General features: G+C 43.0%; 2 protein-coding genes across 4 annotated transcripts in view; one reads left to right on the forward strand and one right to left on the reverse strand.

The window, feature by feature from the left end:
* IPO11 (importin 11) overlaps positions 1-12,919 on the reverse strand; it is an 87,756-nt gene extending 74,837 nt beyond the window's left edge. The window contains exons 1-4 of one of the 3 annotated variants that reach the window (XM_069881120.1): positions 12,845-12,918; positions 12,377-12,455; positions 1,655-1,738; positions 1,229-1,372 (exon numbers count right to left, since the gene is read on the reverse strand). In XM_069881120.1, the coding sequence (XP_069737221.1) occupies positions 1,229-1,366 (138 nt within the window). In that variant the 5' untranslated portion in view covers positions 1,367-1,372; positions 1,655-1,738; positions 12,377-12,455; positions 12,845-12,918. Of the gene's footprint in view, positions 1-1,228; positions 1,373-1,654; positions 1,739-12,376; positions 12,456-12,844 lie in introns of all 3 variants that reach the window. The other 2 variants (XM_069881121.1, XM_069881122.1) reach the window with 2 other exon arrangements.
* Positions 12,920-14,934: 2,015 nt separating this feature from the next.
* DIMT1 (DIM1 rRNA methyltransferase and ribosome maturation factor) lies at positions 14,935-25,168 on the forward strand. The gene is made up of 12 exons (XM_069880229.1): positions 14,935-15,003; positions 15,076-15,149; positions 16,864-16,950; positions 17,348-17,409; positions 17,519-17,612; positions 17,698-17,747; positions 18,630-18,753; positions 18,863-18,955; positions 20,691-20,755; positions 21,052-21,115; positions 21,609-21,715; positions 22,487-25,168. Exons 1-12 carry the CDS (start codon positions 14,958-14,960, stop codon positions 22,527-22,529), a joined length of 909 nt encoding a protein of 302 aa, XP_069736330.1. The 5' UTR covers positions 14,935-14,957; the 3' UTR covers positions 22,530-25,168.
* Positions 25,169-25,395: the final 227 nt, after the last annotated feature.

The raw sequence follows: 25,395 nt of genomic DNA on the forward strand, positions 1-25,395 counted from the left end.
ATTCTGACTGGAATAAATAATTATTCCGTATTGTGCAGTACCACTGACTCCTGAGACCTTTTAGGAGATTTCTTCATTATCTTGACACGTGCCAACAACTATCCTGACTATCAGTGCTGACAGCAAAACAGTGACCTGACATTTGATCCTTTTAAACCCCATATTTAAAACTAATTCACACCAACTTCTATTACACCTCTGAACGTTCAACTTGTCTACAACTAGAGCTGCAAGCTCTCACAGCACACATACAGAAAACAATGAAGACTCAGTCAGTGGCAACTTCTGCTGTTTCCTATCGAGATCGTTTATCACCACAGAAACACTATGGCAAAGCCACTGGGTGAAACAATTTGACGTCTCGTAAGTCAGATTTTTTTCCCCCCTTCTTCCTAAATCTCCTGACCTGCCCTTCAATTTTCCAAACAAATGAAACAGATGGCCTCCAGAGAACAGAACATGCTACTCCGCAATGCACTGAAGACAGATGTTCACAGGAAAAGCAACTTCTTTGTGTTTTTAAGATTATTATAAACATACAAATAGGAATTAGAGAATAAGAACAGTTAACTTCTAAGTGTCTTCTGTGAAAAAGCCGAGCCTCCCTCTTGGACAACATCTCCATCACCTTTACACCACTAATGTATTCCACCAATGGCTGTAGAACCTTTACAGTATTCATCTTTAACATTTCACAAACCTTACTACAACCCTGGTAAAGCTCATCTCCCTGGGAGTCAGTTGCCAATAACAAGAAGAGAAGGAATCTCAGGTGGGTATCAAACTTAGCACAACGAAAAGCATGGGGGAACTTCTAGGAAAAGGGTCATAATGCATCATCTCCACAATAAAGAAAAGCTAGTCAGTGCCTTGGCATACAGAAGCATCCTTGCCTTGTGGCATATTAAAGGTAGTTCCTTTGACAAAGGTCCTCTTGGCCTTCTATTATGTAGAATTCACAACAGGCCAACAACAGGTTTAGCACTACAGCCCACTCCATCACACCACTGGAAGCTGGATTTCCTCTGTCCTGAGTGCCTGGGAACTGAGCCTGCTCTGAGACACAGTGATGGCAACGTCAACCACCGCACTGCCTAAGGACACTAGTAGCTGCACCGTGACTCAAAAGATCCTCTCAGACAGAGGTCACGGCTCAAAAGTACTATAGAAAGCTACATTCAAAATTACTCAAGAGTTTACTTAGCAGCACTTTTGTACTGTGTCTTACCAACAAAACTGAATAAAACCCAGGCTGTGTCTCCCACTGCTTCAATTGTTCCTCAGCTGGCTTCAACACTGCAGTATCTTGACTAGTAGCTTGGGTCAAGACTTGCAAAACGATACTGCTGGCACTATTGAGATCCATGAAAACCTGAGAACATTTAAAAAAGGAGGAAAAACGGTTAAGAAAAAAATGACTACAGACAGGTATTTTCCATTCATATTACCCAAGCACCCCACGCTAATTTTTCATTAAACTACACTGTGTGAGAAAGCATTACACCCACTCATAGGCAATGTCAAGGTATCGTGATTAAATTATTTTGCTTTCAGAAATCTCTCAGCAGAAAAAGTACACAGTAAGTCTATCATTACAAGCACATTTACTAGATTTGACAAATTGCAGGAAATATTTTGATTCTAAACTGGTTACCTCCACTGCAAAGCACAGCAAACTATGAACAAAACTGCAACTAGCAATGACTTCAGCTGCAGGCAGGGCAAATCACAGGCTTGTCTGAAAGACAACAAGATGCAGAATATTATTTTTGTCTTTTCTGGATAGTTTTTCCCCAAAAGACAAAACAAGCCATTTCAGATAATTGTATAATTTCAATTGATCTAGACATTTTATATTGACTTAAAGAGTATGAATTATAGTCTTAGAATTAGAATCCTAAAATAAACTGAATTTTCCTCAATATATTTGTATTCCTTCATTATCTAGCTCGCACACAAAATGCTAATTAGCTGAACTAAGAATGCCAATTCTCTTATTTCCAACATAAACACATTCTTGTATTCTAACAAGACAAAACCCCCACTGCTCTCCAGATAATGTAGATTACATGTTTAATGATGGCAGAAACAGTATTACAACAAATTAAAGACAAATATATGTAAAAGCAACTATGATATCTGACAATTAAAACTGGCTTTGTCTATAAAAGCTTCTGTTTGTAACCTATGCAAACTTTTTGTAATACAGATACACGTTAATGATTTACCTACTGACTTTTTCTAAATAAAAAAACAAGCAGGGCTTCTTTTCAACAAACAGGCTTAAGGATTTACTCTTGTTTAACACTAAAAAAGTCTGTTTTTTCCAAACTTTAGAGAAAAAAAAAAAAGATGTAAAAAAAAAAAAAAGAGATGATGATAGGAAGAAAGCTAGAGAAATGACTGGAACAGGCTGCCCAGGAAGGTGGTTGAGTCACCATCCCTCGAAGTATTTAAAAGATGAGTGGATGAGGTGCTCAGGGACATTGTATAGTGGCAGATAGGAATGGTTGGACTCAATGATCCTGGAGGTCTTTTCCAACCTAGTGATTCTGTGATTCTGCAACACAAATGAACATTTTCAACCTTTTTTTAAAAAAATAACCACTTTAACAACAAAACTAGCCACAAGATTAAAAGCCTTTTATACCAGTAAAGAAAAATCTATGAACTCTCAATCTATAAGCCTCCAACATCCTCAACAAAAACAGACTAAGTACTGAAGGTGCTAAGGTTAAGGAAAGTGTAATTCAAAGCAATGAACCACCATATCAGATCCTTCTTCACAGCTGTTCTTGAACAGAACAAGTAAGTCAACTGCTGCTTTATACCGCCTGCATGACACATCTTTTTATCTCTCTGCTTTAACCACCCTCTGTATGGGGTTTGTGTAGCAAAGTTTTGGTAGCAGGGGCACTACATGGGTGACTTCTGTGACCAGAAGAACCTGCCCTCATGTTAGACAGAGACAGCTCCATCTGCCTCCAAGATGGACCCACTGCTACCCAGCACTGAGCCCAGCAGCAACGGCGGAAGCACCCCTGTGATAACATATTTAAGAAGAGGGGAAAAAGCTGCACAATTGCAGCCAGAGAGAGGAATAAGAATACCCAAGATAAACGACTCTGCGGACACCAAGGCCAGTGAAGAAGGGGAGGAGGTGTTCCAGGTACCAGAATAGAGAGTCCTCTGAATCTCATGGTAAAGACCATGGCGAGGCAAGCTGTCCCCCTGCAGGTTAACCGTGGAGCAGATATCCACCTGCAGCTCACAGAGGACCCCATGCCAGAGCAGGTGGAAGTGCCTGAAGGATGCTGTGATTACAAGGGAAGCCCACACCAGAGCAGGCTCCTGTGGATCCATGGAGAGCAGAGCGCATGCTGGAGCAGGTTTGCTGACAGGACTTGTGACCCCATGGGGGACCCACACTGGAGCAGTCTGTTCCTGAAGGACTGCACCACATCAAAAGAACCCATGCTGGAGCAGTTTGTGAAGAACGGTCTACAATGGGAAGGGCCCTATAATGGATCAGAAGAGTGGAAGCAGGGAGGAGCAGCAGAGACAACACATCATGGACAGACTGGGACCCCCATTCCCCATCCCCCTGTGCTACTCCAGAGCAAAAAAAATAATGAAATAATAAATTTGTACATAATGTTGTTGACAGGACAGGCAGTTAAAAGACATCTTAGGAGCAATAGCTGTAACCTTCTTTTTGCAGATATTTTGACATCTGGAGTACCTTAGGCAGCCTTCATCATAGCATAGCCAAAATTAGCCAGGAACCATCAATGTAACAAAAGTGCTGGAAAAGACTGGATTAACTTCTAAGGAACTTCTAACCTAGTATAGCTAATAATCTTGGAGCACTTAAAAATGGTAGTGAAGGAAAAGGAGAGTGGAAAAGAAGGCTATGAGAAAAAAGGACATCACAATTAGGTGCAAAGTTTGCGCTAAGGAGGAAATCATAGCCCAACTCCTGCAAGATAAAAACTACACTTCATACTACAAAGGCACTTATTTCCATTCAAAAGTAAAACTAACTTTCAAACAAAATGCAGTCATATTACATTATCAAGCAAGACTTGATAGTGTAATTCTGAAGCAACGACTCAACTAGAAAAACATAAAACCATCAGTTCGATTATGAGAAGAAAACAAAAAACAATTTCTGAAAGTTAGTAAGCTGGAAGAGGATGAATATGTAAACAAAATGGTAAACAACTTCTCCAAGGTCAGAGAAGCTCATTTTAGGGCTCTTGCTGAACAGTGTTCTCCAAAGAATGAACTGCCCATAGGAAAACTGCATCTGTGGTAATGGTGAATTTTCAGCATATACCTAGATATATGTCAACAACTGATTTTGCACTACAAAGTCAATATATGTCAGCTAAACTAAATAATTTCTCATCTCAGATACATTCAAATCTAATGCAGAAAAGGAGGGTTTCTGCCAAGAGAAGAGTGCTTCTACTAAAAATTAAACTGTTCATCTAGAACAGTTCTCATCAAAACACTTACTTACAGTACAAAACCAAAAAACATCAGACCTTTTTTTTTCATTTTCTTATTTCAAAATAATTATCTGGCAGATTTAAAGAAAACAGTAACAATAAAAAACACTGAAGAGAAATATTTGCAAACTGTCTTTTTTACTAATGTTTCCATTCCTGAAAAGGTTTGTCTTTTAATTTAAAAATTTTTGCTCCTCAAAAAAAAAAACAAAAACAAGAAAACACAAACCAACCTTAGCAGGTCAGAACAAAACTCACATAAGCCAGTGTTCTGTCTCTGCCAAAGACCACTGTCGATGCCCAGGTCAGGACAATTTACTAGTGATATTTCTGAATAATGCTCTCCCATTCTCCAGAAAACTGTGGTTCAAGGATTTCCTAGCAATAGGCAGAGTATTTAAATTTAGTGGCCTTCAAGAGATTTAGTCTCCCAAGAATTTACGAAGTTGGGTTTTGACCCAACAACAGGCCTCATACAAATTTGGAAGAGGCTGCCACAACCAAAATAACAAAACTGAAGATAAAAATAATCATCATCCTGCAGATGGGAAACTTTATCTAAAGATTATAAATAACAAAATATTTAAGAACTAGTACATTCTGTATGATGAGGATGGCAAAAATATAACTGGAAAAATGTCTGACACATCTATAGCAAATAAAAATGGCAAGATGCGCAAATAGCAATAATGCTTCATTATAGCTTGGACATTCATTGCAAACTTATAACCAGAACCCATATAGAACAGAAGAAGAACCTACTTTCACTTTTAATTATAAAAATAAACTGTTGAGAGAAATTGCTTATTTTCCTTTTTTTACATATAAAAAGAAAAAAAAAAAAAAGCTTATTTCAAACCAATCCTTACTGCACCAAAGTTGAATTTGCAGTTTAAGCTAGTGACAAATAAGTTAAGCTGACACAAAGAAGCATGTGGTCACCAAAATAAACAGTACGACCGACTGCTTGTCCCTGCACATCTTAAATACCTGAAGCTGGAAGGAGGTTTTTTGTTCGGATCAAGCTCCACACTCATTTCCACACCACAACACCAGACAGATGAATGTGTCAGGCATAAAAAAGCAACACATGTAAGCAGTTTCTTCACTGTGCAATACATGTACTGCTTCTTCAGCAACAGTGCTGGATTATGCCTAGCTTAAGGTGCTCGCCAAACAGCAATTTTAATAAATACTATGAAAACTGTAGGGAGATCCCTGACTTTATATCAGGGTGTTTATCAGGACTTTCAGAGTGAATATGCATCGACATTTACGGATCTCCCCTCCCAGCAAAATGTAGTGCTGTGGTACTAGCAACTCCCTTTTTCTCAGAAAAAAACAATCTTAACACCAGAAAGAAAAACAGCAATTATTTTCTTACATCTTAAAATATTAAAAGCAATCAACTACCAGACGCAGATACAGAAAAAGAAAACAGCACACAATCAAGAGGGCTTCAGCACTCCTGTCAGCTAGAAAACATGCAAGTAACACTAATAGCTAGAAGAAAACCACAAGTTTCTGGATTCTAATCCTATCACTCTTCTTTCACCTCTCTGTCTTATCAAAATGTGAAATGAACTTAAAGCAAATCTGCACATTACAACAGAGTCAACTTAAGAATTGCCTCCAAAAGAGGGAAGAGGAGGGATATCAAGCCTAAAATTCAAGCCATCTGAGCACACCATTCCACAAATGCCAAAAGTGGTGAGGAGAAGAAGGAGAAGTATGGAGCTTCCAACAGCATCAACTGATTACAGGCTTAGGTCCTAACAGGCTATTTCAACTTTGACTAAGTCTCTCCTCACATCCACTTCTTACCAACAGGCTTTCTGCTGGGAACTTATCCTCTGCATGCACTCTGTAAAGATGATTGACTCAATGAGGGCATCAGCTTATACTTCGTGTTAATGGGAACCTCCCCAAACACAATTTTAAGTACTGCCATGTACAGATGCCTTTGTGAAATCAATTTCTGCAGAGAGAACACAGATGTATTTTAGGAGTTTAAACCCACATGTCTCCATGTCCAAACGTAATTTGTTTCAACCTCCCCATTACTGTCCTTTTTGTATTTTTTCTTTTTTTTTTTTTTTTAACTGATGCATCAGGGCCTCTTAACATCATAATTTACACCGAGGATATACAGATGCTGTTAGACCCCACAGAACAGCAAGGGCTCATGAATATTTCCTCTAATATTGTGGGACAGAGACAATTTTCACCTTTTACAAGTCAGGCTTTGCTGTCACAGAGCAAAGGCAGAGAGACATGGGTTACACCACAGACAGGTTACATCACAGGAACAAGGATTTTTTCCACAGTCTTAGGTACTTCTAGAGCTAATTCACTGTTGAACAACTTCTACAAGACTGTCCTAGAGAAGAAACAGAGTCTTAAATAGCTGCTGGTTTTGGGTACATCACAGCCATGAAGCACGCATAGACACATTGGTAGAGTCTGTTAACCTTCTTAGAAGGAAGACCTTAGCAGATCTGCTCTTCAAGTCACAACAGCCAGAATTTCCAAGTTTTACCACTGGGTAAGATTAGCATTTCCTGCCTTTACTAATTAACATCAGACTGTGTCTTCACAATTAACACTGAGCAACTTCAGGTATGTTGCTTGCTTTCTATTGCTTTGCTGTGGTTCATACCCATTGCTATAATAACTAGGAAGTACACCAAAGAAAAAGAAATCCCTTCAACAAGAAAATGTTCAATACTGTCAGGTGCAAATCAAAGCATAGCTCTGTTGCCATGACAGAACTTATTTTTGTGTGAGGGAAGAGTCTCATCACACACAAGGAAAAGATGCTCTAGAAGATCCCACCAACTATGCAGAGAACTGAGACAATAGCATGTTCTCATGTCTCAGCTGACGGGGAAAAAAAAACAAACCAATATCTGTTACACCTAGAAGATAAGCAACATGTCGAATGCCACTCCTCGGCACAAAGAGACCACAATTCTGGTCTCTTCAGGAACCACAAGTACCAGTACAAGCTCCTCATCATTACCGTCCAATATCCTGCACTTCCATTCCCACTCCCAACCTCCTTCACCTCCTTTTGCTGGTAAAACACCCACTTCTTTTCTACTCTCCATCCTTTAATTCCCTTTCTAAGGAACTATCTGCATACATAGCTTACTGCAGAGAATATTCCAAGTCTCTTAAACGTTCTGTCATGCCTGTTGACCAGTTTTCCTGAGTAGTCAAACCTTTTGGTACAGGCAAAAGAGTATCCAGGTACTCTTCCCACAACACTGAAATATATCTAAATTTTAGAATGACGTGTCACTAATAAAAACAAATCAAGAACTGCTACACATCTGCAAGGGAACAAAACAAAGAATTCCATCGGTAAACACCTCCACACCTCACTTTTCTGGACCTCAAAGCATGCAGTATAACAACTTCCAATAACTTGCTTTCCATAAATCGCAAGTGCACTCAGTCCCCAGCTGTAGGAAGCTGGACAGGGAAAGGAAGAGACCAGCGTGGCAGAGTCGAGACCTGCTGGTCAAACTAAAGACCAAGAGGTAACTGCACAGGCAGTGCAAGCAGGGACAGGAGACCTGGGAAGAGTGTAGGGACGCTGCCTGGTTGTGTAGGGCTGGGGCCAGGAAAGCCAAGGCACAACTAGAGCTAAACTAGGCAAGGGAAATAAAGACTAACAAGAAGGGCTTCTGCAGATACATCAGTCAGAAAATGAAGGTTAAAGAAAGCATACCCCCACTGATGAATGAAAATGGTGACCTCGTATCAACAGACAAGGAGAAGGCTGAGGTACTTAACAACATTTTTGGCTCAGTCTTCACAGATGACCACTCTCCTCACCCCTCCTGGGTCAATGGACAACAAGAAGGGGACCAAAGGGTAAAGCCCCTCCCACTGTACAGAAGGATCAGGTTCGTGACCACCTGAGGAACCTGAACATACATGTCTATGGGACCTGATAAGACACATCCCAGAGCCCTGAGGGAATTGGCTGATGTGGCGGCCAAGACACTCTCCACGATATTTGAAAAGTCATGGCAATCAGAAGTCCCTGGTGACTGTAAGAAAGGTAACATTGTGCCCATTTTTAAAGAGGGTAGAAAATGTGACCCTGGGAACTATCGACCTGTCAGCCTCACCTCTGTGCCTGGGAAGATCATGGAACACAACCTCCTAGAAGCTATACTAAAGTACATGGAGGACACGGAGGTGATTAGTGGCAGTGAGCATGGCTTCACCAAGGGCAAGCCCTGCCTGACCAACCTAGTGGCTGTCTATGATGGGGAAACCACAGCAGTGGACATGGAAAAATCAATGGACACGATCTGTGTGTACTTCCGTAAAGCTGTTGACACGGTCCCCCACAACATCCTTCTCTCTAAATTGGAGAGATATGGATTTGATGGGTGGACTGTTCGGTAGATAAGGAACTGGTTGGATGGTCATATTCAAAGAGTAGTGGTCAATGGCTCGATGTCCAGATGGAGATCTGTGACAAGAGGTGTCCCTCAGGGATCCGTACTGGGAACAGTGCTGTTTAATATCTTCATCAATTGTATAGACAGGAAGATTGAGTGCACCCTCAGCAAGTCCGCAGATGATACCAAGCTGAGCGGTGCAGTTGCCACACCAGAAGGATGGGATGTCACTTAGAAGGACCTGGACAAGATGGAGAAGTGGGCCTGTGTAAATCACATAAGGCAATAAGGCCAAGTGCAAGGTCCTACACCTGGGTCACAGCAGTTCACGGTTTCAATGCAGGATGGGGGATGAAGTGATTAAGGGTGTGTCCTATGGAGAAGGACTTGGGGGTGCTGATTGATGAGAAGCTTGACATGAGCAGGCAACGTGTGCTTGCAGCCCAGAAGGCCAACTGCATCCTGAGCTGCATCAAAAGAAGCACGGCCAGCAGTTCAAGGGAAGTGATTCTGCCCCTCTATTCTGCTCTCATGAGACCCTACCCATAGTACTGTGTCCAGTTCTAGAACCCAGAGGGCTATGAACATGATCAGAAGGCTGGAGCACCTCTGCTATGAGGACAGGATGAGAGAGTTGTGGTTGTTCAGGCTGGAGAAGAGAAGGCTCTGAGGAGACCTTATAGCAACTTTCCAATACCTGAAGGGGGCTACAAAAAAGATGGGGAGGGACTGTTTACAAGGGCATGTAGTGATAGGATGAGGAGCAATAGCTATAAATTAGAGCTGGGAAGATTTAGATGAAGGAAGAAATTCTTCACAATGACAGTGGTGAGGCACTGGCACAGGTTGCCCAGTGGCTGCCCCATCCCTGGAGGTGTTCAAGGCCAGGTTGGATGGGGCCTTGAACAACCTCATCTAGTGGGAGGTGTCCCTGCCTATGACAAGGGGGTTGGAACTGGGTGATCTCTCAGGTCCCTCCCAACCCAAAACATTCAATGATTCTGTGAACTCATTCATACCCAAGCAATTAATTCCGTGTATTTTTTGTTACCTTTTGTTAAGTATTCAATAAAATATCTTCCCCTGCAATGAAATGACGGATTCAGTTAAGATTCTATGAAATCAGAAGGAGACAAAGCGGTACATATATCACCCAAAATTCAATGTGTTCTCACTGATAATAATGCAAACACATACAAAGCTACTTTTAAGGCGAAGGCAGCAATGCCATGATCGTCCTTTACACAGCAGTATCCAAGACTGCTTCTAGAATACTGTCTTCAATTTTGCCATACTACTTCTCCCTTTCTCCAGTTCAAGAAAGAAGTACAGAAACTGGAGAGAGGCCAGAGGTACTAAGATGGTCTGCGGTCTACAGCAAATTAGCTATGAGAAGAGGTTAAGACTTGTTCCATAGAGTGGAAGCTAAGGGAAGACTTTGTAGACACTTAAGACTGACTTCTTGAAGGGCACTTACAAAGCAGACAGAGCCAAACACTTCTTGTTAGTAGACTACATAACTAACTAAAAGGGTGCAGATTGTGGATTGGGATGTTCAAGTAGAAACTTAAGGCTCTTTAACAGCACTTTTTTTTTGAAGGAAACAGGAAAAACAAAGCTTCCATTCTGAAAAGCCATAAGAATCACTTATGGGTCACCTTCTGAAACAAGTAACACAAATGTTAGCAACACAGCGATACTGCTATGAGATATTAGAAATGCTTTTAGGTATTCTGCCAATTTCAGCAACAACTGGTAGTTACACAAATTTCTCTCCAGCCTCCTATAAACTTTTCTATGAGTCTCTTCTCTAACCATATCCATATCAATCATGCTGTATGTTAGTGTTTTTATGGAACAATAAAATCAAAAGGATTCCCAGTACATGGCTATACAAGTTACTACTAAGAAGCACTAGCAACTACACCAATGAATGCAATCACTACAACGACTGATGCCGGGCATTACCAAGATTTTTCAAAACCAAGATTAATTTTCCTTTACATAAAGGAAAAAGGCTGTCTATACTTCACCCAATTTAAGCCACAGTAAAGAAGACCAATTAAAATGCGTAAGTAGGGAAGAGTTACTTTTTTCCCCCCCTATGGCTACTGACAGAAACAGAAGAATAGAACTCCTAAGAATTTATTTTTACAAAAATAAGACACTGAAACTAAAACATAGGTCTGGAAAAAAAAGCATAGAGGAGACACAAGGGATAAAAGAACAAAGGCCAAGGAAGAAAACAGGAACAAAGGGCAGCAGTAAGCAAGGCTGACAATTACATTAAGGGAAATAACCTAGATTAAATTAAAAATACCAAGAAGAATGCTTTTTCAGATTAAATGGAAAGCACCACACTAACCAAAACCTCCTAACAGAAAGAACAGGCAGTAAAAACATGACAGTCGGACTATTCCAAGGATTTGCCTAGGTGTAAGTCATAAGGAGTTCTGTTACAGGGTTCAGTATTGATAACAGAAAGAGCCAAAGGGTACATAGGTACAACAAAAGAATATGTGTAACATTTAGTAGTAAGTTTATAGGATGACTAGTCTCACAAGATCAATGTCACTCCTTTAATTTCTTCCTACTTCACCTGATTTTAACAGATGTTCAAAAAGATACAACAGAACAGTTTGTTACAAACTAGCGTGCAACAGCTGAAACAGACATGTAGGTTTCAGAATACTCCCAAGCTCTGAAAAGGATTTATGTCATTTCAGTCTAAATACAGATAAAAACTGCTTCTGATGACACAGTTTTAAAGCTTTCTACAACATATGTGTTACAAAGACCACTATCACATCATTTATATACATGGTACTAAAAGCCTTTCTGCAGAAGGGTATGGTGAAAGATTGAGAGAATAAAAACAGAGAACAATGAAAAAAAAACAGTGTCACAATGAAATTTCAAGAAAACAAAACCCACGGGAAGCATGCTACTTGTAAATATGGAGGTAGTTCTCCCATACTACAAATCCTGATTCGAAAGCCACAGCAAATACGTTACACATGTTGCTTCATCTATGAGACATGGGAAGCAATGCAGAGAGAAGCTGAAGCTGAAAACAGTATTGGCACTCATATTAAGTGCTACATTCTAATTTTTTACATGCAGATTCACAGAATGATTTGGACTAGAAGAGACCTTGAAGATCATCCATTTCCAAGCCCCCTGCCATGGGCAGGGACACTTCCAATAGATCAGGTTGTTCAAGGCTCCATCCAGCACGGCCTTGAACATTTCCAGAGATGGGGCAGCCACACTTCCCTGGGCAGCCTGGGCCCGTGCCTCACCACACGCACAGTAAAAAGGCTTCTCCTTGCATCTAATGTAAATCTCCTCTCTTTCAGTTTAAAACCGTCAGTCCCCGCTCTATCACTGCACTCCACATGTCGCTGGCTTCTAAGGTAACAAACTGGAGAAACAACTCACCGCTGCGGCGCTCGGCCCTGCCTTCGATTCCACAGAGTATCTGCTCGTACAGTAAAACTCCGGCTGCTTCTTTTCTAACCTGTAAGGGAAGAGTAACCACCTTCAACAAAGGTCAAAACTTGCTCTTGCCTACGACAAACAAGTTCTGCCCACAGACCATGTGGCTTAAAGCCTCATATTCCCCTGAAGCCCTCCCATCAACTCTACCAAGACTGAACACCGTTTCAAGGAGACCCCGGGACACACAAACACACGCTCCCCGCCCGCGGGACCGGGACGGCGGGAACGAGCGGAGCTGCCTTTCCGGGCGGCCCGCAGAGGCCGGCCCGGGAGCGACGCCCACGCCGCAGGGTGGTGGTGGCGGTGGCGGCGGCGGGCGGCGCTCCCTTCCCCCCTTCCCCCCTTCTCCCCTTCTCCTCTCTCCCTCCGTCCCCGGGCGCTGCGGCCTCGGCCCAGCCCCGCTCTCACCGCGCCGGGCGGGCAGGCGGGCGCCGGGACCCTGGCCCGCTCCGAAGCGCGCGCCACGAGCCCGGACCAGCGCTGCCGCGGCCGATGCGGCGGGCGCCGTGACGTCACTCGCCCGCGCCGGGCACGCGGCGGGGCGGGGCGCGCGGGGCCGGCCCCGAGGCTCTCGGCAGTACGAACTGTGCTGTGGGCTGGGCACAAAGGCTCGTAGCGACAGGACTAGGGGCAAGGGGTGTAAACTGGAGAGGGGCAGATTTAGTCTAGACATAAGGAGGAATTTTTTCACCATGAGGGCGGTGAGGCACTGGCACAGATTGCCCGGGGAAGCTGTGGCTGCCCCATCCCTGAAGGTGTTCCAGGCCAGGTTGGATGGGGCCTTGAACAACTGGGAGCTGTTCCTGCCCATGGCAGGGGGGTTGGAGCTAGATGATCTTTAAGGTCCCTTCCAACCCAAACCCTTCTGTGATTGTATGATCGCACCATGCACAGGCAGTGAGAGTCGGCCACTGAGACAAGGATCCAGGCATCCTGTTGACCCATCAGCAGAAATCACTCAGATTTGCCCTTTGAAATCACTTTTTGGAGGTTGAAGTACACCAGAGGGGGACAGGGGAATTGATCAATCACTTGGTAGCAAAAGACATTTGAGATCATCAAGTGCAACCATACCTTTCCTACTAAGTCAGATCCCTAAGCACTTCATCCACCTGTCCTTTAAACACCTGTAGGGATGGCGACTCAACCATGTCATTGGGCAGCCTGTTCCAGTGACTGATAATCCTGTCTGTGAAGAAATTTATCTTAATGTCCAATCTGAACCTGCCTTGGTGCAGCTTGAGGCCATTTCCTCTCATCCTATTGACTCGCAGAATAATGACACCCAACTTAGAGTGAAGTGCAGGTATGCAGCCGTGCACCGAGTGCAAGGGCGATTTCTCCTCTAAGCTTGCACACCAGGTATCAAAGTTGGCACATTTTTATTGTGCTATATTATACATCTGCATTGGGTTAGTATACATAGTAATGACTTTCCCGAGAAGTGGGTTGGAACTCATTATCTTAAGTCTCCTCCTCATGCATGCACTCCTCCTAGTGGTAGTGGTCGACAGGGGTCTTTCGGGATGAAGGCAAATGGTCATCCTCGTATTGAACTTTTCAACTTTCTTTCTTCCGCATGCCCTTAGACTCTGTGGGCCCCTCTTCAAGGCTGCATCTGGTCTCAGCTCGTTCTTCTCCCTCTTATCGTAGTTCTTGTCCTTGCAGATTTTGCAAGTTGTGGTTCCCTTCCTCAGGACGTTTTGTTTGTTCTTGTTATCTCAGGGTCAGTTGTCCTTTCTTTACATCAGTCCTTGTTATCTGGCTTAACCAGATACAGTCACATTCGTCCCATCCTTTTTACTACAGCCCCGTTAAAATTCTTTATGTAAGGCTAAGTATCCAGGTGTAGGATTGAAACTACACATAATACTCAAACTTACAATAGGTTAGTGACTGATGACAAGTGATTTCTTCTTTCACTATCACCTGCTGCTCGGGGAAGAGACCAACACCCACCTCTCTACAACCTCCTTTCAGGTAGCTGTAGACAGTGACAGGTCTTTTCTAGGCTAAACAGCCTCAGTTCCCTCAGCCACTCCTCACAAGACTTGTTCTCCAGCCCATTCACCAGCTTCCTTGCTCGTCTCCGGACACGCTCCAGTGGTAAGGTCTCCCCTCACTCCTCTTTTAAAAGAAAAAGTAAGGTAAGGAAGCAGGGAAGCCGCATCGCTGCGCTGGCGGAAAAGCTTACCTCACAGTGTGCCTGTAAACCCGCTCCCCTTTCAGATGCGCGCTAACTTTAGCTCGAAGCGTGTGTGGCTACCACGCACACAAGCTTAGACCACGGCCGCTTATCGCCGGTGTCCCCGCCGGGGCGCTGGGGGGCGCTGTGGTGTCCCCGCCGGGGCGCTGGGGGGCGCTGTGGTGTCCCCGCCGGGGCGCTGGGGGGCGCTGTGGTGTCCCCGCCGGGGCGCTGGGGGGCGCTGTGGTGTCCCCGCCGGGGCGCTGGGGGGCGCTGTGGTGTCCCCGCCGGGGCGCTGGGGGCGCCGGGGGCGGCGGCCACGTGCGCGGAGCCGCCATGCCGAAGTCGCGCGCGGGGCCGCGGCGGGCGGGCGGCGGGGCGGGTGAGTGCGGGCGGCGCGGGGGGCGGGCGGGGGCCGCGTTCCCGCGGGGAGTAACGCCGCTTTCTGCCCCAGGCATCCTCTTCAACACCGGCGCCGGGCAGCACATCCTGAAGAACCCGCTTGTCGTCAACAGCATCGTCGAGAAGGTGCGGGGCCTGGGGCCGGGGGCTGGCGGGGCTGGCTGAGGCGCTCCTGGGAAAACGTGTCCCGCTACCCCGTCCCCTTCCCCTGACCTGCGCTTTCTGTGGCTGCCGAGGGGCCTCCCTCCTGTACTGCCGCTGTTCCCCTCCCACTGACTCTTTATTTCCATTTTAAATGGGGCCGCTTGATTATTTTTCTACACTCGGTTTCTTCCTGTCATAAGTGAGCTTTAAGGTTTACAAGAAGTGAGCTCTTAAGGCTCGCGTTCTCACAAGAAGTTCCATCTCGGCCCTTTCGCATTCTTGCTACCCTTTTTCAGCTTTTTACCGAGCGGCACGAAACTTTTGTTTTCAAATTGAATGGTTGCATGAAATCGCTCTTAGGAAACTAATTGAAGTTCCCTTTCTTGATAGGCTGCCCTACGACTTGCTTATTTTTCTACACTCGGCCAAAGGTCTCTCTCATAAGTGAGCTTTAAGGCTTGCATTCTCACAAGAAGTTTCATTTCATCCCTTTCATAGAATCACAGAATCACTAGGTTGGAAAAGACCCACTGGATCATCAAGTCCAACCATTCCTCTCAATCACTAACCATGCCCCTCAGCAGCTCGTCCACTCCTCCTTTAAACACCTCCAGGGAAGGTGACTCAACCACCTCCCTGGGCAGCCTCTGCCAGTGTCCAATGACGCTTGCCGTGAAAATTTTTTTCTGATGTCCAGCCTGAACCTCCCCTGGCGGAGCTTGAGGCCATTTCCTCTTGTCCTGTCCCCTGTCACTTGGGAGAAAAGGCCAGCACCCTCCTCTCCACAACGTCCTTTCAGGTAGTTATAGAGAGCAACGAGGTCTCTCCTCAGCCTCCTCTTCTCCAGGCTAAACAACCCCAGCTCTCTCAGCCGCTCCTCATAAGGCCTGTTCTCCAGCCCCCTCACCAGCTTTGTTGCTCTTCTCTGGACTCGCTCCAGAGCCTCAACATCCTTCTTGTGGTGAGGGGCCCAGAACTGAACACAGGATTCGAGGAGCGGTCTCACCAGTGCCAAGTGCAGAGGGAGAATAACCTGCCTGGACCTGCTGGTCACACCATTTCTGATCCAAGCCAAGATGCTATTGGCCTTCTTGGCCACCTGGCCACACTGCTGGCTCATGTTCAGTTGCTGTCGACCAACACCCCCAGGTCCCTCTCCTCCAGGCAGCTTTCTAGACAGCCTTCTAGTCTGTAGCTCTGCACAGGGTTGTTGTGCCCCAAGTGCAGGACCCGGCATTTGGGTTTGTTAAACCTCATGCCATTGGACTCTGCCCAGTGGTCCAGCCTGTTCAGATCCCTTTGCAGAGCCTCCCTTCCCTCCAGCAGATCCACGCTTCCATGCTCCTCTGCTACCTGTTTTTGGAAGATTTTTAGTGAGCTGAACAAACCTTTTGTTTTCGAATTGAATGGTTGCTTGAAACCGGTTCTAGGAAACTAACTTTGTAGGCTCCCCTAGGACTTGCTTATTTTTCTACGCTCGGGCAAAGATCTCTCATAAGTGAGCTTTGAGGCTTGCAAGAAGTGAGCTTTAAGGCTCACATTCTCACAAGAAGTTCCATCTTGTCCCTTTCACGCTCCTCTGTTAGCAATTTTCAGAAGCTTTTTACTGAGCTGCACAAACTGCGTTTTGTTTTCAGGTTGAATGGTGGCTTGAAATCAGTTCTAGGAAACTAAATGAAATGCTGTTTCTTTTTAGGCTGCCCTGCGACGCACGGATGTTGTCCTGGAAGTAGGCCCAGGAACAGGGAACCTGACGGTAAAGTTGTTAGAGAGAGTAAAAAAAGTAAGTTAAGTTCCAGCACACCTTCCCAAGCTCAAAACCACATTGTGGCTTAGACTGTGCCAAAGAAAAGGATCTTCAACTACTTGATTGAATTCAGTAGCGTTACTCTATGGGTATTTTTCTTAACATTTATGTAATTCCAATGAGTTTTTAACTGTTTGTTTTTAACTGTTTGTAAATCTTGGACCTATTTTTTTTAAACTATACTGCTATTATCCTTTTTTGTGTTAAGTCTTGCATGGTTTTGGGAAGGGAGGAACGTGCATATCCTGGTAGGGAATTTGTAAGGATTGGTTAAACATGTAGCAGTAGATACAAAAACTGTGTTTTTTCACAGTTGAAATTTTTATCTAGGTTAGGAGTTGTATAAAGTTGCAAACACATACTTTATTTTCAGGTTATTGCTTGTGAAATTGACCCCAGGCTTGTTGGTGAACTTCAGAAGAGAGTCCAGGGCACGTAAGTATCAACTGTGAAAACAGTGAGCACTTAAAGCAGAGGAGCTGCCTTGCCAAAAACTTTGGCAGCATGTTTCTGTCATGATAACCACAGTGTGCTTTCCCTCAAGGTTTCTGGCAAACAAACTTGAAATCAAGGTTGGAGATGTCTTGAAAACAGACTTACCATTCTTTGACACATGCGTTGCTAACTTGCCTTACCAGGTACAGGCTAAACAACATGGCAAAACTTTTCTTTTTAACTGGTAATCCTGAGAAAGGATACTAATGTTATTACTCTTTTCCTCAGATTTCTTCACCTTTTGTTTTCAAGCTGTTGCTTCATAGACCTTTTTTCAGGTATGTTGAAGGACAAAGCTCTCTATTATCTGATAGAAAGAAGAAACAGTTTTCAAAATATTCCCAAATTTTTATTTTTTTTTAATTTTTAAAATACCAGTTTGATGGATCAGAGCTGCCACAAAATTTTTCTGTAATACAAAAACAATTTCCAGTGCCTGGAAATCAGTTCATTGCAGTCTGTGAAGCATGATGAGAAGATTAGTCTTGGCATCAGTGAGTGTCCAGCCGATGAAAGCAGGAGCTGTGCTTCTTTATACTAGTAGTAGCATAACTAATTACTGTCCTAGGAATCAGTAGAGTGTTGTAGCGTTATGCCTTCCTACCTTAGAAACAAAGGGTGGAAAGAGCCACTTCCAGCCTCCTTCCAAAGTTGAATCCAGTGTTCTCAGAATAGAACCAAGACACTTCGTACTGTTTGGTCCAAAATCTAACAGCCCAGATTCCTCCGAGTATTGTTCAGTATGTTTGCAGTCCTTGATTCTGTCACTGAAGCACTGATGTTAGTGACATTACTGGTCAATTTCTGGAACTAGGAAGTCTGTATTTGAGGGATTCATCATGTAATTATTCAAAATTATTTTTTAACAGCCTCAAAATTCTGATGCTAGCCTCTGTCTCTTTGAACTTGATCCATTTAGCAGTGTGAAAAATTAAGTTATGTTGTAGCTTTAAAGAGACTTAGATTTCACCAAGTTTTGTGGGGCTTTTTTTTGTTTGACGCACTCTAAGCTAGTTAAGTCAGAGGTTTGGAGTTCTTTTATGATGAATTTGTATTGCTTCTGTGTGCTGAGGCAAATCCTGTGTTCTCCAAGTGTTAAGTGGCTTTTGATGTAAAAGTTTATTACTTAGAATTCATTTTCTCATTTCTGTTATGCTCAGGTGTGCAATACTTATGTTTCAAAGAGAATTTGCACTTCGTTTGGTTGCAAAACCGGGAACTAAACTGTACTGCAGACTCTCTATTAATACTCAGTTATTAGCTCGAGTGGACCATCTGATGAAGGTATGTTATTTTGCGTTAGCTAACAGCTATCAAAGATAGAAGAGTGTTCGTAGTAGTGCGAGGGTTTGCTGTTTATTCATACAGCTGCCTGAATTCTCCTGACTAACAGGTTGGAAAGAACAACTTCAAGCCTCCTCCCAAAGTTGAATCCAGTGTTGTCAGAATAGAGCCAAAGAATCCACCACCACCTATCAACTTCAAGGTGAGCAATGTAACATACTGGTGGTAATAGTTTCATTTTGCTTTTCACTTGTTATTCAGTTCCATGCGCTGTTTTCCTTAGTAAGTACCAGCTATCCCTTGAGATTTACATAATTCCTAAATGTTTAATCCTCTATTGATCAGACACATGTTACGACGTTGCCTGAATGTGCCACCATCAGTTGAGGTGCGGCTTTGTTTACAGTATTTCTGACAAGACTGAGGTACCATCTCCGTGTCAGTTAGAGAGTTGCCACTAATGGTGTCCTTTTCATCATAGTTTGCATCTCCCAGAGGTCCTTCTGGCTGATGACTTCGTTGGTTATGATCAAAGGAGTATCTGTGAGAAGTTTTATATTCAGATGAATGTGTATAATCTTAGAAGACAGATGTTACAAGATAGTATTCTGAAAGTTAGTTTTTAAAAGGCGTTGATCATCAAGGCCTTTTTGATAGGAATGGTTGGACTCGATGATCCGGTGCATCTCTTCCAATCTGGTTATTCTATGATTTTATGATTCTAAGGCCATTTCAGCCTTGCTCAAGGTTAGCTATATTTTCTTCAAGTATCTGCCTTGTCATCACTTAATATCTGTCCAATAGTGCCTGGGTGTGAAAAAGAGCAATTCAAATGTTTTTGTGGGTGAAATATTTTGTCCTCCATTTGTATTGCTTTGTCCAAGACAGGACTGGTTTTCTATTATTGAGAAAGATACTTTCCTGTAATGTTTTTCTTTCGGTTCAATATATTACCCTAAGTAAGTTTGTGGATGACACTAAGCTGAGAGGAAGCATCGATCTGCTGGAGGGTAGGGAGGCTCCAAAGGGATCTGAACAGGCTGGACCGCTGGGCTGAGACCAATGGCATGAGGTTTAACAAACCCAGATGCCGGGTCCTGCACTTGGGGCACAACAACCCTGTGCAGAGCTACAGACTAGGAGAAGGCTGGCTGGAGAGGAGAGGGACCTGGGGGTGTTGGTTGACCGCAACTGAACATGAGCCAGCAGTGTGGCCAGGTGGCCAAGAAGGCCAATGGCATCTTGGCTTGGATCAGAAATGATGTGACCAGCAGGTCCAGGGAGGTTATTCTCCCTCTGTACTCGGCACTGGTGAGACCGCTCCTCGAATCCTGTGTTCAGTTCTGGGCCCCTCACCACAAGAAGGATGTTGAGGCTCTGGAGCGAGTCCAGAGAAGAGCAACAAAGCTGGTGAGGGGGCTGGAGAACAGGCCTTATGAGGAGCGGCTGAGAGAGCTGGGGTTGTTTAGCCTGGAGAAGAGGAGGCTGAGGGGAGACCTCGTTGCTCTCTATAACTACCTGAAAGGACGTTGTGGAGAGGAGGGAGCTGGGCTCTTCTCCCAAGTGACAGGGGACAGGACAAGAGGGAATGGCCTCAAGCTCCTCCAGGGGAGGTTCAGGCTGGACATCAGAAAAAAATTTTCACGGCAAGCGTCATTGGGCACTGGAACAGGCTGCCCAGGGAGGTGGTTGAGTCACCTTCCCTGGAGGTGTTTAAAAGACAGGTGGATGAGGTGCTCGGGGACGTGGTTTAGTGTTTGATAGGAATGGTTGGACTTGAAGATCCTGGAGGTCTTTTCCATTCTAGTGATCCTTTTCCACATTCTCATTGTGAAATGGTCAATTTTGACTGACTGACTAGTCATGTCAGTAGTGACTTACTTTGTTTGTAGTAGCTGTAAGTTCCTTTCTGTAAATTCTGACATTTTTAATTTCAGGAGTGGGATGGTCTGGTAAGGATAGCCTTTGTTCGGAAAAACAAGACACTCTCTGCAGCATTTAAGTAAGTAACTTCTATTAAAGGAAATCTTTTTCAAAGTTTGAGAATCCATCGAGTTAACCAGCTCTTTTGTGCAGATGTACAGCAGTTACATACATGGCAGCACAGTCTGTCATAAACCATGATGGAGGATTTGTGCTGAAGTCACAAGTTTTTTCTTTTAGATGAAGACTACACAGCTGTTTAAAAGGAACAGTTCTGTGTAGTCGTTAAAGTTTTGTTATTAAAGATTAACAACTAGTCAAGTAAAAAAACTAGTTAGAAGCTCTGTTTTCATTCTAAACTTGTATTTCTTTCAGGTCAAGTGCTGTAGAGCAGTTGCTGGATCATAATTACAGAATTCATTGTTCCTTACATAATACAGTAAGTTACTTTTTAATATACTGAATTATTTTTCTGTGTACTGCGACATAGATACTGATTTTTATTAGAGTAAAACATTAACGTGGAAAAGCGTAATGTTAAATTTTTTTTTGAGAGAGAGTTTGGGGGAGGGAATAACTTTTTTCTAAGAGAAAAATTTAAAAGGGTTGCTAAATTACAGTGAAAAAGCTGAGTATGTTATCTTTTCTGTACAGGTCTTAAGGACTTTTACTAATCTAGTAAGAATCTTATAATAAAACTTTGTGTCTGCTTAGCAGTGCTATGGTGATTCATTTACAGTGAATGAGCTGAGGTATAAAAAAAACAGGTACAAGAATAAAATACAGTAGCCTGTACAAGAAAAACAAACAGCTTATCTTTGTCAATTGAATCAAGAACTATTCTAAAAGCAGGAAAAGAATAGATTATTTCGGTTAACCTTTTTCAATGCTATGAATAGAAAAAGAATTTGTATCCTGTGTTCTGTTGACAGGAAATACCCGAAAACTTCAAAATTGGAGAGAAAATACAGACAGTCCTAAAAAATACAGGTTACTCTGAAAAACGAGCGCGTTCAATGGATATAGATGACTTCATTAGGTATTCTTTTTCTTTATGCCTTCCTTTTTAAGTTTCTTCATAATCTATTTGCATCTGCACTCCTGTATTACCAATTAGGATTGAGTTACAGAGGAACAGTACTAACTCTTGTTTTCCTCACAATACCAGGCACTCCTTGCTTCTAGTCCTGAACACAAACAAACACTTAAATATAGGATTTATTTAATTTTTTATTTTAACTGCTGCTTACAGTCCTGAGAAGCAACTAGCTGAAGATACCTATTTCTGCTATTTGTGTGCTAAACTCTGCTATGTCTCTTGTCAGAATGCTCTAATAATAGAATTGGTTATTACAATTTCCCTGGAGACTTACACAGCTTTTTCTGTCTTGAGGATTAGGCCTTACTTTATAGCATAATTTAGAAATTTGAGTAATTAACTGCTATATTCTGCTCTTACTTCTGACCAGTTTAAGTGGCTACATTAATCCTCTCCTACTTTAAGATTAAAATTCCCGTCTGTTTCTCAGTATGTCAGTTGGTACAGCTACTGCTCTTCAAAGAAACATAGTAAACCTGGTGGGATGCAATGTTAACTACCTGCACTGAAACTACATTTGCATCTCTAAAATGGCAAATTTGCTAATAATTTCTAATTTAAGATATGTAACAATTCTTTATGGCAATCGAACAGGGATGGCTCCTTTCATGCTCTTCTTGTATGTGCTTTGCCAGCCAGCACATCTTAGAAATACCTTGAGCTGAAGTATAAATGGGTAGAAGTTGTAATGCATATATTTCACTCTTTCAGACTGCTGCATGGCTTCAATTCAGAAGGCATCCACTTCTCATAGATTCTGCCAGAAGAATGAAAGGTGAATGCGTTTGGTCACTGAAGCCTTACCTAAGCCAGAGCAACTGCAATGAGCTTTTCTCACCAAAGGAAAGAACAGAATACAGCATACAGACTCTGGTTCATAGTAAAACCTTACGTGCAATTTTATCACAGAGAGACAGCAAGAAACTGCTGCTCTGTATTTTAACAATGATGAATATTTCATGACTGACGTGAGGTGCTGGACGTCCACATGACTATGCTTTTAAATATACCTAATGACATGGGTTAATGCTCTTGTAATTGAAATCTGTGATCACAGACTTCACCTTGGTATTTTCTTGCACAGTACTGAACAGTATAACCCTTAAGTCTAGTCTGGGCAATGAAAACAAAGAGTTGTAGTCATTCCACTTATTGGGGATTTTTTTCTTTGTATGTTTTAAAGCGTATTTAAGCACTCTCTTGATTTGAAATGCCTGTCTCTTCCACTTGCTAGCTACCCACATTCCCAATTTGTAACCTGCTTGTCTGGGAGAAATCCCACTATTCTCAGAAACAAGCATTTATCTTGCATGCAGGCTTGGTATTGTTTGCAAATGCATTATCGAGGTAGCTGAATCTAACAGTGTCATCTCCTTTACCATCTCTTTATTGTCATCCAGTCACTGCAGCAACCAGCAGAAAACTACCAAAGGGCCAGTGCTTATAAACACAGGCAGAAGGGTTGGGTTTTTTTTTGTCAACTGTAAATTTAAGCAGTTTTTATAAGAAAATTACTTCAAGATGAGGGGATTTAGCATACATCAAAGCAGTCAGTGCAACTTAGAGCAATGCATGCCTGTGTTCTGACAGAAAGACTACTGAAGTGTCTTCATATAGTTCAGGTTATGTATTTGCTAATAAGGGCAAGGCAGACTTTTCCCAGGAAGTCTGCATTATATCTGCATAGCAGCTGTCAAAGGAAAAACCTTTCTGGACACTTTGCACTGTCCAGAAAACGGTAACTATTAACTCTCTAGCATCACACGTGTGAAGACATGGTTGTATATGAAATACTATAAGTAATTTTTCATGTATAGTGTCCTTCCATAAGATCACAATAACTGGAGAAGAGGCAAATTAGCAAAAACTCCTCTTGAGATAAAACTTCATTCTCTACACATTCAGTGTCAGTTCTTTAAAAGTCATGGATTGAAAAAGCAGGTACGGAAATGCACAAGGACAAGAATCAAGCTCATCTGAGTCCTGTTCAAGTAATTCCAATCCATCACAACAAGAAGATAGGGGAATTTAAGTGCCATAACCAGATGTATCCATTTATCTTGATTCTCACTGCTTCAGCATCAGTGCAGGTCTGACCTTTCAGCACTCTGTCACAAAGGCTGCCTTTCACCAGTCTCCCTGCAGCAGATGAAATTTCAGCTTGCATCTGCTACCTGATGGGACATGTCATTTTCAAGGCTTAGTAAAAAGCTGCTGAAATCTAACTGCCTCTGTCCATCCTTGCCTCTTTGGTACCTGCTGTATGTAAACCACAGCGGGGCTGTGACTCTAGGCTTACACAGAGGAATAGTATTTCTCATCTTGGATGTCTCAGCCTTCAGAGATTTTTTAGAAGTAAAGATTTCTCTACAGCAGCTTCAGAGACATCTGGTATTATATGATAACCTGTACTATCACCTGCCAACAGTAGCTGCTGCCTCCTGGGTATTGTTTTTTTTTAATTTGCATGATGGACAATGTTCTTGCCTGCTCAGAAAGATGTGTGAAAATTCTTTTAAGACTTGCTGCACAAACAAAGTCAGTGCAGCGCTCTGGGGAACTTCTGGCTGGAAAGCTGCCCAGCGGAGAAGGACCTGGGGGTGCTGGCCAACAGTGGCCAAACGTGAACCAGCAGTGTGCCCAGGTGGCCAAGGCCAGTAGCACCTCGTCCTTGATCAGAAAGAGTGTGGTCAACATGGCCAGGGAAGTGATTCTGCCCTCAGATACTGCATTCAGTTTTGGGCCCCTCACTACAAGAAATCGAGGTCCTTGGAGCATGTCTGGAGAGCTAGTGAAGGGGCTGGAGCACAAATCTTGAAAGGAGCAGCAGAGGGAATGGGGGCTGTATAGTCTGGAGAAGACTCTACAGCTCCCTGAAAGGAGGTTGTAGTGACGGGGTTGTTGGGACTCTTCTGCCAAGTAACAAGCAATAGGACAAGAAGTTGTGCTGGGTGAGGTTTAGGCTTGATATTAGGAACTATTAGTTCGCTAAAAGGATTGTCAAGCGTTGGAACAGGCTGAGCAGTGAAGTGGTGGGGTCACCACCCCAGAAATATTTTAAAAAGATGTGCAGAAGTGGTGCTGGTGCTTAGGGAGATGGTTTAGTGCTGGTCTTGGCAGTGTTACATTAATGGTTGAAGTCAATGATCTTGAAGGTCTTTTCCAACCTAAATGTTTCTGTCATTCTGTGATTCTTCCTGTATGACAAATTTGTATAGAAGAGTTGGCTCGAGAAGTAGATATTCATTCTGAAATCAAGCCTTTTCTAAAGCATAACTCGGGTGTTTACAAAGTCAAACTCTTCCCCAACCACAACAGAACTTCAATAGAAGTAAAATCTCACCGGTAACTCATTTAATAGCTTAATTTATTAAACACATTATGTAAAATCTACATTGTTTCAGTTTTCATGTTTACACACAGAAGGGGTTTTTTTTTTTATTTTATTTTTTTTTTATTTTATGATGCAACAAGATCTTCCCAAAGCCTACCTTCCTAGGGGAGATACAAACATTAAACACTACAAGAAAGCATGGCTCATTTAACTCTCTTTTCATTGCCTTCCCTTTATTTTCCTTGAGGGGGCCTGGCACAAACAAACAGGCTTGTATTCCAAAAGT

Source organism: Phaenicophaeus curvirostris, chromosome Z (genome assembly GCF_032191515.1).
Source record: "Phaenicophaeus curvirostris isolate KB17595 chromosome Z, BPBGC_Pcur_1.0, whole genome shotgun sequence".
In the NCBI taxonomy this organism is placed as follows: domain Eukaryota; kingdom Metazoa; phylum Chordata; class Aves; order Cuculiformes; family Cuculidae; genus Phaenicophaeus; species Phaenicophaeus curvirostris.